The sequence below is a fragment of the Rousettus aegyptiacus genome, unplaced genomic scaffold (assembly GCF_014176215.1).
Source record: "Rousettus aegyptiacus isolate mRouAeg1 unplaced genomic scaffold, mRouAeg1.p scaffold_m13_p_2, whole genome shotgun sequence".
Classification (NCBI taxonomy): domain Eukaryota; kingdom Metazoa; phylum Chordata; class Mammalia; order Chiroptera; family Pteropodidae; genus Rousettus; species Rousettus aegyptiacus.
Genome location: NW_023416295.1, coordinates 156,390,832 through 156,407,103, shown reverse-complemented (window position 1 = coordinate 156,407,103; position 16,272 = coordinate 156,390,832). Strand labels below are relative to the sequence as shown.

Sequence of the window (16,272 nt, the reverse complement as noted above, 5' to 3'; positions counted from 1 at the left end):
ACTCCAACCCAAACAACAACCAAGTCAGTGTAGTTGTAGGAATTTGTATTTTTTGCCTTTGTTCAGAATACATGAAATTGGTAAATATGCTACATGCCTTTGGTGAAGTAGAACTGTTATCAATCTATACAAGTATGAAATTGGGGTTAGGAAAAAAGACAAAGAGGTGAAGACAGACACACAATGGAAACCCCACATCATCTCATGGCAAACTGAAGAAGGGGCTGTGGGAAGCTCGGCTTCGTCTGACTGTAAAGTCCCAGGGTTTAGTTGCATATTTGTTCATGCACTTGGGTGATAGGAGGGAAGACACAGAAGAAGGTACAGGGTGGGGTGGAAAAGAAAGGAGAAGGGCTAATGTCAAAAAAAAAACAAAAACAAAACAAAAAAAAAACTATATCTGGTGAACCTCAAAGGAACAGAAACCCAGGAAGTAATTCCTGTGACCTGGCTGGGTGGGCTGAGAGGGTGAATCTGTTCCAGGCTTGGGACACATCGAGGACAGTGGTGGTTCTTCTCCAGCGGTGACCCCCTGCATTAGGCAAGGAGGAGCCCAGAGGAGAGTGGAGACCTTCGGGGGGATCGTTGGGAGAGGACACTGACTGTCTTCTTCCAGCTCTTCAGTCCCACCCTGAGGCAGGACGCAGGGAATGTGGGAAACAGGGGTGAAGGGAGAGGAAGGATGGTCTTGTGCAATGAAATGCTGCTGCATGAAAAGTGAGCATCCAGACCCAGCCCATTCTGGCCTCAAGCCTCGTACTGCTTGCGGATCAGAGGACGGAAGGAATAAACGGCCGTGGGTGTTCCCCCTTCTGTTCCCAGCCTGCCCACCTCCCCTCATACCTGGATCCATCCCAGTCAATACCCTATCCTGAAGCCCAGCAGTGACCCCCAAGACAGGCTGAGTAGCCCCCATCCTCAAATTCCACTGTCAGCATGCACAAAGAGAAGTAAAGGAAAGGAGGCAAAGTAGAATTCAGATGGGTACACGTGATCTAGAAGGGGAGTATACCGCAGGAAGAACAAGAGAGGTGGCTCTAGATGAGAGGTCCCCATGATAGCACAGCAATACATAAGCACACCTGTCTACAGACTGTCCCACCGCCCACCCCAGGACTGAACTGGTGCATATACCGGACTTCTCCAAATACTCAGAATCAGCCAGGACTCAGGAAGATCCCCTTGCCTCATCCTTGTCTTTGGCAAGTACGTGGGGATAGTGTAGAGGAAGGGAGCCCCTGAAAGACCAAGGACGCTCACACTCCTTGATCAACAGGAAGGGGAGAACCCCCTTTAATGAGAGAGCAAGAAATAGCTTCCTCTGAGCTTATTTTCAAATTAAGCCCTTGATTCCTTGTTCCTCTATAACTAACAGGCATTCTCTATCTATGCCAACAATGAAAACTAACTGAGAGTCCCAGACTTTGGTATATGAAATTACTTGGTGCTCTCTTGAACAGTATAGGATGCTGCAGAAAATGTGGACAAGTAATAGCCCCTTCCAGTTATGAGCTTGTGGGACTGCTTCTAGGATGGGAATGAGAGTTCTGGTATTTTTTTTCAATTAATATGTGTTCTCTAGGTGGGTCTCTGAAGAACTAAATAAAAGACTATAAGACCCCTGAAGTCATAAAAAATCTCAGACTAACAAATTAGAAATAACTGCAAAGAAACAGGTTTTACTTTCTAAAAGGGTATTGCACCAGGATCAAGTTGGACCTTGGGCCCACCCACAATCTTCTTCAGGCCTGGCATAGGCCCCAGGTAACCAAGGCAGCAACAAGTGAGCCATTGTTTTCCCATGAGATACCATGGGCACTGATACTCTTCTCGTCCCCCAATCTTGGCACTTTCTAGGACATGTCGCCCCCAGCTACACCTGTCCTCTTCCCTTGGCCTCCAACTCTTTTTGGCTTTGGAGGAATTTAGGGGTACCTAAGAAGGGAGTAGGGAGGAGGTGCCAGCTGTTGCTTGTCAGGTAGTTATTTCAAGACTGCGCCAGGAGCAGCATTTCTAGTATTAAGGGACAGAGTGCAAATGGAAGCAACAGAAAAGGAGGAATGAGCAATGGAGAAGCCTGGGCTGGGATGGAGGAAGGTAGATGGGGAAATTTGTTGAGAGAACAAACAAGATGGAGAGGAACATGGCTTTGAATGGCAATGGAAAACAGGGAAGCAGCGGCACATTCTCAAGTAAAAAAGTAGACTGGACACAGGAATCAGGAAGTCCCAGATGGAAGAGAGAGAGAGACAGGAGAAAACAAGAGGACAAATTACATCAAGTTACTAGACATGCAGGTCTTTCAGTTGTAGATGTCCCATCCCCAAGTCTCCCCCCTCTGCCCAAGTTAGTGACAAACAGCGTAGCCCCACTTCCTCAGAAAAGGAGGGACCATCTTCCCACAATATCTTACAGAGGGAAGCCTTTTCCATCAAGGAAGTCCCTTGTCTTTACCCTTCTTCCCTCCCGAAACAGGTGATGATCCCACCACAGCGATCTCCATACCTCTGTCAGAGCAGCCCCACTCCCCAGGAAGGCAGGCAGGCAGGACTGGGAGGAGATTCCAGGACCTTCCCGCCTCTTCACCCCACCAGCAACCTCGGCAATACTTACTTACTATAACTACCACGATGATGGCACAGATAGCTCCCAGCATGATCATCATCTGTGGAAACATTAACAAAAAATGGGGCCTTGGGCTTGGGGAAGAAGGAAAGGAGCCCAGACTAGAGATGTGGGAAGAGAACTTTCTCCATCTTTGGGACAGTGCAAGAAATCACACATTACCCAGGTGATCTGCAGGCCTCTTGGGAAGGGCCAAACCTTCATGCTCCCCGAAAGACAATAACCCCTGCACCACAGCTGAAGTGACTGAGAAATATCAGAGCATCTGCAGCTTGCTCCTTTTTCCTTAGTTCCTGTTGCCTGAAGGCTTTGAAAGGAACTCTAATGGAGGTACAGACTTTGGATCTTAATTGGTTAATTTTTCATTGTGAAGTGTTCAGCTCATTCTTAAATGCTGCTGGCATTTAAATCTATATCTACCCTAGCCATCGTGTTGCTGTTCAGTGTGTCTAAGGAAGGAGCAGGTGAGGATTTTTCTAGGAGTCTTTTTTGGGAAAAGCAGCTGGACCAACCATTTCCAAAGCCTTAGGTTATCACTGGCCCACAGTCAGTGTGTTCTGAGTACTCTAGCCTACCCTGGTGGCCAATTCGGGTAATGCAGCTCAAGGAGGCTTTCAAGATTTCTTCCCAAGAAAGAATTCTGCAGGGCAGAGGTCTTAAGAGAAGAAATGTAGAACCTGAGAGTTTTCTTGTCTTCTATGAGTTGTGGCCCAGGAAAAAAAGGGGGAGAGGACAAGAAAATTCACCTTGCAGTTTTTCCACCAATACTTCCTCTTTAGCTTGGCAGCACTGCTCTCAAATTGTGACGCTCCCACCTGTAAGGCATCGGCTCGGTCATCCAGCTCCGACAGTATCTCGTCCCTCTTCAGGACCTTGTCCACATTCACACGCATGATATCCACCACCTAAGGGGGGCGCAGAAACAAAGCTGCTAAGCTCTCCACTAAAGATGGAAAAGAGCAACGACTAGGAGATCATAGGTCTGCCCTGCATAACTCTAAGTGATGCCTTGCCTCCCGGAGCCTCTAACTACCTCTCTATAAAAAAGAAAAGTTTCTAAACATCTATAATTTGGAAACTCAAAAAAAAAAAACTCTCCGCCTACCTCTTCTACTTGCGCCTGCGTTTGCTGAAGTCGTCTGTTACTGCTTGTATTAGGAGGAGGGCCAGGGGGACCCCCACCTGGGGCAGTCCCTTCTTCCCCTTCGGTAGGCGGCTGGGCTGGAGCAGACCTGTGGAGAGAAGTGGACAGAGTACACAAAGTACTCAAGACAAGAAAGGAATCGTGTGCATTCTCACCCAGCACCATCAAACTCATAGCAGTTAAGTTACTATATGCAATTAGAAGGGGTTCTAAGTCCTTGGCAATACAAACTAGGGAGCTGCGGCACAGAGACAAGAAGCAAAAGATGAAATATCCTGTAACAACATTTAGATGGGGCTCAGGGACTTGCAGAGTAGCATCAAGAGATCTTGTTTGGGCTACCCTTTGACCAAAACTCAAACATATCCTCTGGCCCTTTGGTTACAGGGATAAATATGTCAACCTTGGTCTAAATGGCATTTCCCTGACTTTCAAAAACCTTTCAAATGAAGTCAAACTGGAAAACTCCAATCCAGGTTAGAAGGAATTCGTACAAATGACAACCCTCAGGCAAGCCTACAGACCAAACAGTTCTTTTTTGCAAAGCCTAAATCTAAAAAGCTGATTCTGCTTAAGAGGATCCACTAACTGTTTATGTTCCATGCGATGATTAGTCTGTAAGGACAACTCGGAGAATCACTCAAGCCATAGCCTCTGTAGGTGGAATGAGTCAGGACTGTTTGTTTGCTTTGTTTTGGCAGAGAAGATGGGGATTTCTCTTACATAGAACTGGGGCCTAAAGCAATTGTGTTAATTATAAAACTGTTCCAAGAGAATACACAAGAGGTAAAATTAAGGGAAATGGGCCTCTGTGTACGTACATCATATACATTCTGTCTCTTCTTTTTCTAGATTTGGCATCCAGTCTCAGGAGACTACCCTAGTTCCTCATGTCTGAAAGAGAAATCTTGATAATTCTCTTTCCCTTAGCCTTAGAAGACATTAATCTAGGGTGGGATGTTCAAGATAAACCCCTTTCCATGTCTCAACACATGGAAGCTAAATTCACCTTCTCAAGAATTCCCAGAAGTCTAACCTAAAGACATTATTAGATTTTTCTCTCCCAAGGAAGAAGCCATCAATAGGAGGAAACTCTCTCAAATTTAATAGAAAATAGAAATGATAATAAGAACTCAAACAGGAACAGAATCTCACAAAACATACCTAATAGGAACAGTCCATAAGTAAATGATGTAGGGATTAAACTATCACAAAGTTGCCACAAAGGAAATGCCTTGACTAATCACAATAGAAAACCACAAGTTTCTCCTCCCTAAATGAGCTTCTTTCAGTCTAAAAAAGTAGAGAATAACATCTCAGAGAGGCTATACTAGCAGGTTACACCCTACTCATCCCCATTTAAGGAATTACTTTCTCATTTCCCTCTAAGGTACAAAAGTGGCAAGAAAAGAAACAAAGCCATGGAAGCCACAAGACTCTTGTGCTACTACTGAGCTAAGGAATCTAGCTCTCTGACTGAATATAAAAGCCACTCGTTTGGTCTTGGAAGCAGTCCAGGATGGTGGCACCAATGACAAGATTAAGGTCAGAGACTTCGTGAGGCCCTGCTAGTCACCATACTTTCTGCATCTCCTTCCCTTCATCTCACATGGGTGCCACTAGGAACCAGTCATCTGAGAAGGATCCCGCTTCCAAAAATGAAAACAAATGGAATCTTAGAACTTGGCTAAAATGCATAGAATATCACATAGTAAAAACTGCAGACATCAAATAGAGAAAAAGTGAAATGGTTATAAAGTATTTGAAAGGACCATTCCACTTACTATTTGTTGGGATTTAGAAACACTCAGCAGCAAAAGATCCAGGATCGTTTTAACCCTTATGAACATAAATAAATCTTCCCTTGTAGTCATCAGAAGAAACAGCACAAATATATCTAGGACCAGGACCAGACTCCAAACAATAATAAGAAATAAAATCTCTACTAAACAGAGTACTTCATTTGTCTGGCCATAATTCTCCCTCGGGATCTAGAGATGGGAGTGATGTTGAAGATGGTCAGAGACTAAATTAAATGTGTTGGGGAACGGAAGTCCTCAGCCCTATTTCTCTTCCAAATACTTGGCTAAGACTCAGTGACAGGAAAACATCTCCTGTAAGGGTGGCTTTAGGATGTATGACCGCTTGGAATCACATGGCACTGCCTCCTAAGTCTTTCTGAACTACTCACCTGGCGCCAGAAAACTAGCAGATAAGTTTCTAGAGCTCTGCTCACTGGTAAGGTGGAGGGGAAGGGGTAACGTGTCACAGTCGGAACGAGGGACATATACAAATCCAAAGATTGCAGGACAACCCAAGTTACTAAGTGGCAGGTGCGCCCATGACTGTCTTTCCATAGGCCCTATGTAAATTGAATCAGACCACAAGAAAGGACCTCAAGCCCCCTACCCCGTGACTCCTTGCTTCACCTTCGTCCTCTCTCGGGTTCCACTAAACCAAAGAATGAGGTGCCCACCAGAAGAGAGGAGAGGGTGCAATGAATGTGGGACCACCGCGCCCCTGCCCGGCCCGTGGGGTGCTTGCTGGCTGTGGCTGGTGCAGAAGTGGAGTGCTGCCCCCCTCCCGAGGTGGGTGGCCAGGTCTGGGGGTGGCGCGCGGCAGTAGTTCCCCGCGTAGCTGCAGCTGCTGCAATGCGCCATTTTCCGTCCTGCAGAGTCCGGCACCGGGGTGAAAGTTGGCAAAGAGGTGTCCGGCCCCCAACAGCAGAGTCAACTCACATTTCTCTGACAGAGAGAGGGTCCGTCTCCTCTCCCGAGGCTGTGGCGAGACACCCGGAGAGGGGAACGCTGCAGCTGAAGCTGACGGAACTGCAGAACTCTGCCGAGAGCAAACAATTCAGAGCTCCAGCTGCAGTGAAACTTACTGCACCGTCGCGCGGGTCCCAGTCTTTATTAGTGCCAGCCACGCCTTCCCGATAAAATTGACAATACGGCAGTCCAATCCACGCCCGGGACAGACGCCAGTCCAGAAGCAAATTGGCCAATCAAAGCTCTCCTCTTATCCGGACTCCGGCAAGGAGTGGTTGTGAGGTTCATTCACTGACCAATACAGGTAAGTTTGCTTACCTGTCTAACTAAATGACAGGGCGGGGTGGAAATACGCTCCAGCCCCCTGGAGAGGTGACTCCAACAGTTTGAGTTAGGCCTTTTTTGGGGCGCCGGCAGCTCCAGCCAATCGCGCTGCTACCGCCGACAGCGGTGGGCGGGTTCCGGCCACAGCTAGTGGCCGCAACTCCACAGTCCTAGGGGAGGCGGCGGTTCAGCGATCTACGCACAGTCCCTGGCACCCAGAGCAGTCTGGCGCTCCCCGCCGCATCCCTGCCTCTGACCAACAACTCCGAGGAGGCAGAATCCATCAGAGCATATCCGCAGGCTCTCGGGGCTAAGTTCCCGGTGCGGGGTTCGGGCCCGCCAAAGCAGATATGAAGGATTCATCCATGCGTTTCTTTCCACATTGCCAACAAGCTCCTCACGCAGCGTATCCTAAATTGAACTTCCCGCCAAATCTGCTCCTTCTGTCCCTCCCAGGTAAGTTACCACATAGACTCGGTTTCCCAAATCAGAAACCTGGAAACCATCCTAGACTTCCTCCTCATTCATCTATACCCCTCTAATAATTCGCCAAGTTGAGTCGATTTTTCTTCTTAGTATTTCAAGAATGCTCTCCCGTTGTCTCGCTGTCCTATTTTAGATTATTATCCCTTGCCTGGACTCCATCCGTTGTGAAATGCACCATTATTTTAGTCCCGCTAAGAAAAGAGGTAGCAAATAAACTGTGATACCGTGCTTTCTTATCACTTAGAATTTTTATATTTATTGAAATTGTAGATTTATATATAGGCTTTTATCTTATTTCACTCGTGCATACATAAAAAGGAAAATAGAAAAGAATAACATAACAGTATTTCTAAAACTTCACATTCAGAAGCTGACTCTCATGATTCATTTTGCTGTTGTTGTTAGCTCATATCTTTTATTAACGCATATACAATCACTTGTCTTCTGGTTTGTTGAAGCAATAGGTCAGATGACATTTGCCACAATAATGTTTGTCAAAATGGCTGGCCATAAAAACTCCAGCACCACATTCATCTAAAGAGCATTTCCAACATAGGTGAATGATTTTGCCGTCCTCATCCATTTTATAGTATTTCAGGACAGCCAGCTTAACCTTCTTCCCTTATGCTATTCTTCTTTAGAGTGATGTAAGACATTTTCCTTTTCTTATCACTACCACAAGGTCTCAATACAAGATGAAGAGTGGACTCCTTTTGAATATTGTAGCCGACTACAAAGTACATCTTATTTTCCAGTTACTTGCCAGCAAAAATCAGTCTTTGCTGATCAAGAGGAATTCCTTCCTTATCCTGGAACTTGGCCTCTACATTTTCTATTGTATCCGAGGGTTCAGCCTAGAGAGTGATGGTCTTCCCAGTAAGGGTTTTCACGAAAATCTGCATCTTAGCCAGCAGTTCCACCGCAGATGACAAATCGGAAAGCTCTTATGATTCATTTTTTGACTCGGTCTTAGATGTTCATGATTTCCCACACAACGTGTCCCTCTGTGCATGCCATCAGGGCTTTAGTGATACTTAAAAGAATGTTCCTCTTCTGTCTCTGGAATTTTCTTCTAAGCCTCGGACACCCATTTGGCAAGTTTTGATTCTTATAAGCAGGTATGACAAATATAGTATGACTGCTGTCTGACTAACAGTTATAATGAAACATCCTAATTTAGATGTTAAAATGGAAAAAAAAAATGTGTCTCTTAGAATCAATGAAATATACCTTTCTGCCTTCTAGTCTTGCTCTCTCTCATATCCATCTTTTAAGAAACTAGCAGGGTGATCTATTCAAAAGTCACAACCCTGCTTAAAACCATTAAACAATTGCTCTTAGAAATATATTGATCATAATATGTGTTTATCCCACCCCCCTCCTGAAACCACATCAAAATGACAATTTGTAGAAATCGAAAACAAATGGGAGAATGGAAGAAATTGTTTCTGGCAGTATGAATACCTTAGTATCTCCTCCAACTCTCCCCTGGGGCGGGGGAACAAAATTGCTGAATTCTTTATAGAGATATTTTTAATTTTTTAAAGAAATAATTATAGATTCACATAAGGTGGGGGGGGGGGAAGTACAGGGAGGTTTCCTATAGCTCTTCACCCAGTTTTCCCCAATGGTAACATATAACTGCAGTATAATATTAAAACCAAGAAATTGACATTGGTACAATCCACAGAACTTATTCAGATTTTGTCAGTTTAACACGCATTCATGTGTGTGTGTAGTTTTATGCAATATGTATGTAGACTCCCGTTACCACCACCACAATCAGGGTACAGGACAATTACATAACTCCAAGGCTCCCTTATGCTATCCCTTTATAGCCACATGCATTTCAATCCCTAATCCTTAGCAACCATTAATTTTTTAATAAGGTTAACTAGGACCTTCATCCTTGTCTTATTGCTGATCTTAGAGGGAATACATGTCCATAAATATTTGTTGTTGATCTCTGGGAGTATATAACTTTTACCAAATTAAGGAAATTTCCTTTTGTTCCTAGTTTAGCAGATTTTTTTTAAGTCATAAATAGGAGATGAATTTTTTATAGCCCTTTTGTATATTAACTAAGTAATCATGGAGAGCTAAACCTTTATCTTTCATAACAAGAAGCTAATCAGAAGTGTAAAGCTGAAAAATCATGAAGAGCAGCAGTATATATTATTTCAAATTATGATGCTAAATATCAGAATATAGTTAACCCTTGAGCAACACAGGTTTGAACTGCATGATCCACATATACGTGGATCTTTTTCAATAAATAAATACAGTAGTGTAAATATATTTTCCTTATGATTTTCTTAAGAACATTTTCTTTTCTCTAGCTTAATTTATTGTAAGGATACAGTACATAATACATATAACATACAAAATGTGTTTACTGTTAATGTTATTGATAAGCCTCTGGTCAATAGTAGGCTATTAGTAGTTAGGTTTTGGGGAAGTCAAAAGTTATATTGGATTTTCGACTGCATAGGGGTCAGTGCCCTTAACACCCCAAGTTGTTCAGGGTCAACTGTAGAAATGAAAGCCTTTCATTCTGGGAAGCTAGTTTAGAGGATAAACTAGTGAAGCAGGGGACTACTGTTTTTGTCATATAACTTTCAATTTTTGATTAACTATATGCATATATTACTTTGATTTTTAAAAAATGAAACTAATTTAGAAATCTTCAGCTCTCACCCCATTTTTTAAAATTGAGATATAGCATATAATTTGCTCACTTAGTATACAATGCAATAGTTTTTAGTATATTCACAAGGTTGTACAACCATCACCATTAATTCCAGAAAATTTTCATCACCCCAAAAAGAAACCCTGTACCTGTTAGTAGTTGTCTCCCATTTCTCACCCCTTATCGCATTCCCTATCTATGGATTTGCCTATTCTGGACATTTCATATAAATAAAATCATCGAATATGGAGCCATTTATGACTGGCTTCTTTTATTTACCATAGTGTTTTCAAGGCTAATCCATATTGTAGAATGTATCAGTATCTCATTCTTTTTTAAGGCTGAATAACATTCTGTTATATGGCTATACCACATTTTGTTTATCCATTCATCAGTAATAGACATTTGGGCCATTTCTTCTTTTTGGTGTTTATGAATAATGCTGCTATGAACATAAATGTAAAACTTTTTGTGTAAATATGTTTTCCATTCTCTTGGGTATATACCTAGGAGAAGAATTGCTCAGTCATATGGTAACTCTATATTTACCTTTTGGGGAAACTGCCAGTTTTCCAGAGTAGCTGCACCATTTCACTAAAGGCTAAGTCTTAGCTGTTCCTTAGTCTTCTTCATGATCCGACTCTTGCCTCCATCTCCTGCCCTATCTTTTGCCCTGCACATTAGCTCCACCAGTAAATACAATTCATAGCTTTCCCATACACGTCATGCTGTTTCTTGCCTCTGGACCTTTGTTTCTATTTCATCTGCCTGTAAAGCAAGCTGGCCTCCTTTAAGAAAACTCAGAAATAGGCCTCTTCCAAAAAAGCCTTTCCTGACTCCACATCTGCTCCCCCAGGATAAGTGTCCCTCCTCTCTTACCTATACACATAGATATTAACAAACTGTAAATGCCATGATATAATGGATTTTATAATTATGCTTCTTTGTCTACCTCCTGCACTAGATAGAATTCTTTAAGTACAGGAGTTGGGTTGTTCCTTGTGTTTTGTTGGTATCCTTAGGGCCTACTGGTGGCCTTTAGTAAGTGGCTATGGAATGAATGACTTTTACAGATATTTATCAAGGGCCAGTATACAAAGAAATCTAATAGACCAGATATTAGACTACTGCAGTAATCAAGTATGTGCAAGACAGTCCCTGCCCTCAGTGGGGATGGGGCCTAGCTAATGGGGAAGATGGACACAGATGCATAAAACCAAGCTAAATCATAAAGCAAAAATAGAGTTCAGAGGCTCAGCCAAATCAAAGTAAAGGCACCTTAAAAAGCATTCCTTTGCTTTCTTTCATTTTCCAAAGCAATGGTCCTCAATCTTAATTTAGAATCTCTTGGGGAGCTTTTAAAAATATTAATGTTTAGACTCGAGCTCAGATTGATTTTATTGATCTTGGATGGGTCTTAGTCTTTTTTTTTTCTTTTTCTTGTTTTTGTTTTTGTTTTGTTTTGTTTTAAGGCTCTGAGAAGTTTTCTAACCTGTAGCCAAGATTGAATAGCCCTGGTCTATGGGGTTAAAAAAAAAAACAAAAAACAAAAAACAAAAAACTAAGCTCTTCATCTTGGCTTGACTCCTCCTAGTTATTTGGCATTGTTTTTCTATCCAAACTTATTGCCTATTATTAGAGAAAGACTACTATGTATTATTGATCATTAACTTAGTCCTGTGGACCTGTGTCAGTAGTTCCCACCTTTGTTTACACCTTATGTCCCCGTGATAAAGCCACTCCACCAATACCCCTTACCCATCTACATTATTTCCTGTTCTTCAAAGCTCCTGCCCATAGGTGTTACTGTTCATACTTAACATTGATTTCCCATTTCCATCAGCTGAAATTTTCTAAGACTTAGTTCAAACATCATCTTTTCAACAAATACCTTTTCTGACTACCTTCCCCAGCCAAAAAACTCTCATAGAACTCTCTAATTTTCTTATGCAATTACCATATTCAAATTCAAATCGTGTTTACATACATATCCCTTAAGCAGAATGAAAGCTGCTGAGAGTTAAGAATCAATTCTGACTTAGTAACTTATGTCCCTCCAAATAACCTTGTATGTAATGAATAGTTCAGTATTTATGAAATGAAAATGTTACCGTTTCACACTAAAACTAAAACAAGATTGTTCTGTCCTTGGAAACAAGACCTTTTGTATTTTCACAGTAGTAAGCATTCTATAAATGCCTGTTGAAATGAACTATCAATTTCCTTTTCACTAATAATCATGTATTCTACTAAAATATGTACATATATTCTTCAGAGCACCTTGCACTTCAGCGGTCGCAAATATTTGGTTTTCTCCAGTCCCACCAAATCATGTAAAGTATCCCAGAGCCATATATACTTCATACCAACCACTCCATTCTTACATCTAGCTGCTCTCCAGCCATCCCTTTGAAAACTCACTCCCTGACACTCTCATATATACTTTTCCATGGACCTAGGATCAAAATACATGTTCACATATACCCATTAACTCATTTCTTCATAACCCACTTTTCATTTAACAAGTACTTATTAATCTAGCTTCACTTTTGTTGCACCTACTAGAAGACCCAGTTCCAACAGATGTGAAATGTTACTGAGGTAGACACAAATATGGCTGTCAAAACATCTTCACATCCCTGTAATTGCATGCTGCTTACAATCCAAAAACAGAGGCATTTCCTCATAGCCTTGCATCTGTGGCTTACTTTGACCAATAGAATGCAGCACAAGTGACACCATATGTTTCTTAGCCTGTGTCTATCAAGCCTTCCAACTTCCATTTTCAACTCTGGGATCAAGCCTCCATGTAAAGAAGTTTGGGCTAGACTATGGAATAATAAGACTGTGTGGGAAAAGAATCTCAGCTACCCCAACGAAGGTTCAGGTTTTTCTAATTCTTGACAAGTACACACACACTCCAGAGGAGTGTCATTACCATTCACTTGTCAAACTCTGTACTAAATTTTTTACACGTATAGTTTTTTATTCCTCACACAACATTATCTTAAAGTATTTTATTATTCCTACTACTTGACAGGCTTAAAAAAACCTAAAACTTATAGAAGTTAACTACTTTGCCTGGGGCCCCATGAATATAGAGTGGTAGAGCTAGAGTTTAAACCCAGACCTGTCCTTAGGCTATGTCCTTAACCAACCAGACTTACCCATATCAACCTAAAAACCCTCCCAGGTAACACGAATAGCACTTAAGATCCACTTAAAAGATTTCTTTAAAAGTAAAAGTAACACATCAAATACTTTCCTTATTCATTCTGCAAATATTTATTGAGAGCCTCAGTATTCTAGGCACTGGAGACATACTAAATTTAACCCTAATCAATACATGATTCTAGAAACTAGCAATACTTTTCTCAATTGAGTATTGCCAACTTTAATATGATTCGCAACCAAGTAAATTATTAAAAGAAAACCAGATGGTATCATACTTTCACTATAGCTAGATCTACCTCACCATCTTCCAGCAGAAAATGTGTTCCCTCACTGTGTACCACTGAGCACTCTTCTCTTCCCTCCTTAAAATGTTCTACCACTTTTTTCTCTCCTTACTGAAATCCAACCTCTTCTATCAAGCCTCTCCTGACTAAGCCAAATACTTATCTAGGTCGTTTATTGTCCACATCCGTGGTGTCCAAACCGAGTTAATTAAAACCACCTGAGGGTTTTTAAAATTATAATTACCTAAAATTAGAGACCTTCTGAAAAAGCCTAGAAACAATCTAAATGTCTATCAAAATGGAACTGGTTAAATCATTATGGTACACAATGTGAGGATATAAAATGTCCGAGTTAAACATTAAGTGAAAAGGCAAAGTACAGAATTGTGTGCATGGAATCCAATTTTTTAAAGGAACTATATAGTTTTTAATATAAACTTTTACATGCACAGTATATGTCCAGAAGAAATAAAAAGTATCTTCTAAGTGGTTGTCTCTGTGAAGGAATCCAAAAAAACAGGCTGTGAGAAAACTGATATCATCTGATTACCTTTTTAACTTTTAAATTTGCATTTTATGTATGCATTTTTTGTAATTATTAACACACACACACACATAGATGCACAAGACTCAGATCACAGATCTTTGGGGGTAAGGACCAAGCATTTGAAATTGTTAAAGCTGATCATCAGAATCATCTCAGTAGTTTAACAATTTCATTGATATGAGCCATATGAGTGGTTTGCATAGGTGGTTCCTAAAGCTGATCATCAGAATCATCTCAGTAGTTTAGGAACCACCTATGCAAACCACTCATATGGCTCATATCAATTAATGCCTCATATTAAAGTATACATATGAGACTATATATTTCTATCCTTAACTAGAAAAGCATATGGGGGTGTTGGAGAGGATATATTATGTTTCTTTTTTTCTAGTTCTCAGCTCTTAATTTCTTGATGAGAATAGTAGAGAAGTATAATTTCATTTTTCTGTTACACTTCATTCCAGTGTGGAAGGGTTTTTTTAAATACACTTAACATTTAGCATATGGGCAAGTTAAAATTTACCACTTTCAGTACATGAAACACAAATGTCAAAAGTGCCAATAATAATTTTTCTTTTTTAAAGGCCATAGGTATGGTTAGACTGTAAAGGGCAAGTGGTGAAGTCCAAAGACTAGAAGTCTAAGGGATGAGTCAGATGTATACTTGAATGAGTAAAAGTAGCATCTAGAGGAAAATAGTGTGCGGCTAACAAATTCCAAAGAAGCCTCATTTTATTACGGAGAACATAAAATCCTTTTCTCCATAAGGAAAAGTCCTGTTGCCCTTTTCCCCAGTGACAGATAGATGTGCCTCTTCCACAGTCCCCAGCTTTCTCTTCTACCGGTACTTTCCATGTCGGTTAAAGTGTTTATAGAGATAGCTGATCCGTTTGTTAAGGTTATGCAGGTCATCAGCGAACATTCGATTTCCGACCATTCTCTTCTTTCGAATGCAACGCTGCAATTCATTCCCCTTCCAACCTCGAAGCCATCTGGGGCCCTTGATTAGTTCTTTGGGGTGCTTTTCAAAATTCCCTGTGTAATATGAGAGAATGTATAAGTTCCAAGACAACCCAGCAGCCTTGACCAGCTAAGCCATCAGCACACAGTTGCACTTTTCTGAGCAGCACCTACAGACAAGTCACATTACAAGTATCAAAAGCACAGATTCTGGAGCCAGACTGCTTGCGGTTCAAATTCTGGCACTGCCATTTACTAACTTTGGAAAAATTACTTCACCTCTCTGTGCCTCAGTTTCCTCACCTGTAAAGTTTATCATAAAGATTAAATAATACATGTAGGGCACTGAGAACAGTGCCCAACACAACGTAAATAGCCACGTAAGTGTTTGCTCTTACTATTGAGCACCGTACAATTCCTACACGGGAAAAAAGATAGTTGTTACAGCATAATTGCCATTCCTAAATTCTGTTCCATGGAGTTCAGTCTTACCCAGGATCCCGATGTTATCATACACCCCGAACATGGCCCTCTTCTCGTTCCAACGATCAACCACTTTGGGGGGCGGGAGGGTGAGCCTTACATGTAACAATCCAGGAACACCTAGGAGTGGGGAAGAAAGGGACTGAATCTGAGCTGCTCACTAAGTAGAGCTCAGAAGCAGCCTTTCTACATCGGCCACTTACCCAGAGAGAAGCTTCTGCAGGCCGGGGACACCCAGCCCCATAGGCGCCTGCCTGCACCCCCGACGAGGCTCCCTGCCATTGTTACAGTCTCTCCCCTACAAGGGCACAACGCACTAGCCGGACGTGGCCTTCAAGATGACAGGAACCCTCCGCGTTGGCTTCATAGGGTATTACATGGACGCAACCATCTTGAGCCTTACCCAGAAAGCTCTGGGCGCCGGGCCCGCCTAGGCTCCACCTTCCCCAGCCACAAGCCCCGCCTTCCGGGTTCCGGTACAGAAACTTTTGACATGTCCGCTCGGCCCGACCTAGGGCCTTCGGGGCTGCGATTCGGAAATCGTAGCTTGCCAGAAGAACTAAGTGATTCAGGGAGTCCCAAAACTGAATTTCAAGAAAATCCACTCTCACTTCCTTGGCCATTCCACAACCGTGAGGGAAATGAAGGTTCAAACTCGAACCCAGAGCTTCCTTTCTCTGTGTCGCACAGCAATTTTGCGCTGTCGCTGTTTTTATTACCCCTATTTATTATAAAAGGGAAGAAATTTGAGGATGAGTGAAGCAGCCTTCTGGACGTCACATAGCAGA

The 16,272-nt window shown here is 42.1% G+C and overlaps 2 protein-coding genes and 1 pseudogene across 8 annotated transcripts in view; all 3 read right to left on the bottom strand.

The window, feature by feature from the left end:
* Nucleotides 1-6,763, bottom strand: part of VAMP1 (vesicle associated membrane protein 1) — a 51,710-nt gene extending 44,947 nt beyond the window's left edge. For 2 of the 7 annotated variants that reach the window (XM_016162814.2, XM_036237188.1), the window contains exons 1-4: nucleotides 6,508-6,667; nucleotides 3,731-3,857; nucleotides 3,372-3,530; nucleotides 2,614-2,665 (exon numbers count right to left, since the gene is read on the bottom strand). In XM_016162814.2, the coding sequence (XP_016018300.1) occupies nucleotides 2,614-2,665; nucleotides 3,372-3,530; nucleotides 3,731-3,857; nucleotides 6,508-6,509 (340 nt within the window). In that variant the 5' untranslated portion in view covers nucleotides 6,510-6,667. Of the gene's footprint in view, nucleotides 1-28; nucleotides 2,666-3,371; nucleotides 3,531-3,730; nucleotides 3,858-6,507 lie in introns of those variants that run through there. The other 5 variants (XM_016162815.2, XM_016162812.2, XM_016162813.2 and 2 more) reach the window with 5 other exon arrangements.
* An 835-nt stretch (nucleotides 6,764-7,598) lies between these two features.
* Nucleotides 7,599-10,440, bottom strand: LOC107519805 (annotated as a pseudogene).
* A 2,865-nt stretch (nucleotides 10,441-13,305) lies between these two features.
* On the bottom strand, nucleotides 13,306-15,915 carry MRPL51 (mitochondrial ribosomal protein L51). The gene is made up of 3 exons (XM_016162844.2): nucleotides 15,688-15,915; nucleotides 15,494-15,604; nucleotides 13,306-15,076 (listed from the first exon to the last, which is right to left on the bottom strand). Exons 1-3 carry the CDS (start codon nucleotides 15,764-15,766, stop codon nucleotides 14,880-14,882), a joined length of 387 nt encoding a protein of 128 aa, XP_016018330.1. The 5' UTR covers nucleotides 15,767-15,915; the 3' UTR covers nucleotides 13,306-14,879.
* Between the last annotated feature and the right edge of the window lie 357 nt (nucleotides 15,916-16,272).

Excerpts from the sequence above, each read along its gene's own strand:
- MRPL51 (XM_016162844.2), bottom strand. The coding sequence starts at position 15,766 with ATGGCAGGGAGCCTCGTCGGGGGTGCAGGCAGGCGCCTATGGGGCTGG. Across the intron at positions 15,605-15,687 it reads CTGCAGAAGCTTCTCTCTGG|GTGTTCCTGGATTGTTACAT; the intron begins GTAAGTGGCCGA and ends CCCCACTCCTAG. Across the intron at positions 15,077-15,493 it reads TGATAACATCGGGATCCTGG|GGAATTTTGAAAAGCACCCC; the intron begins GTAAGACTGAAC and ends CATATTACACAG.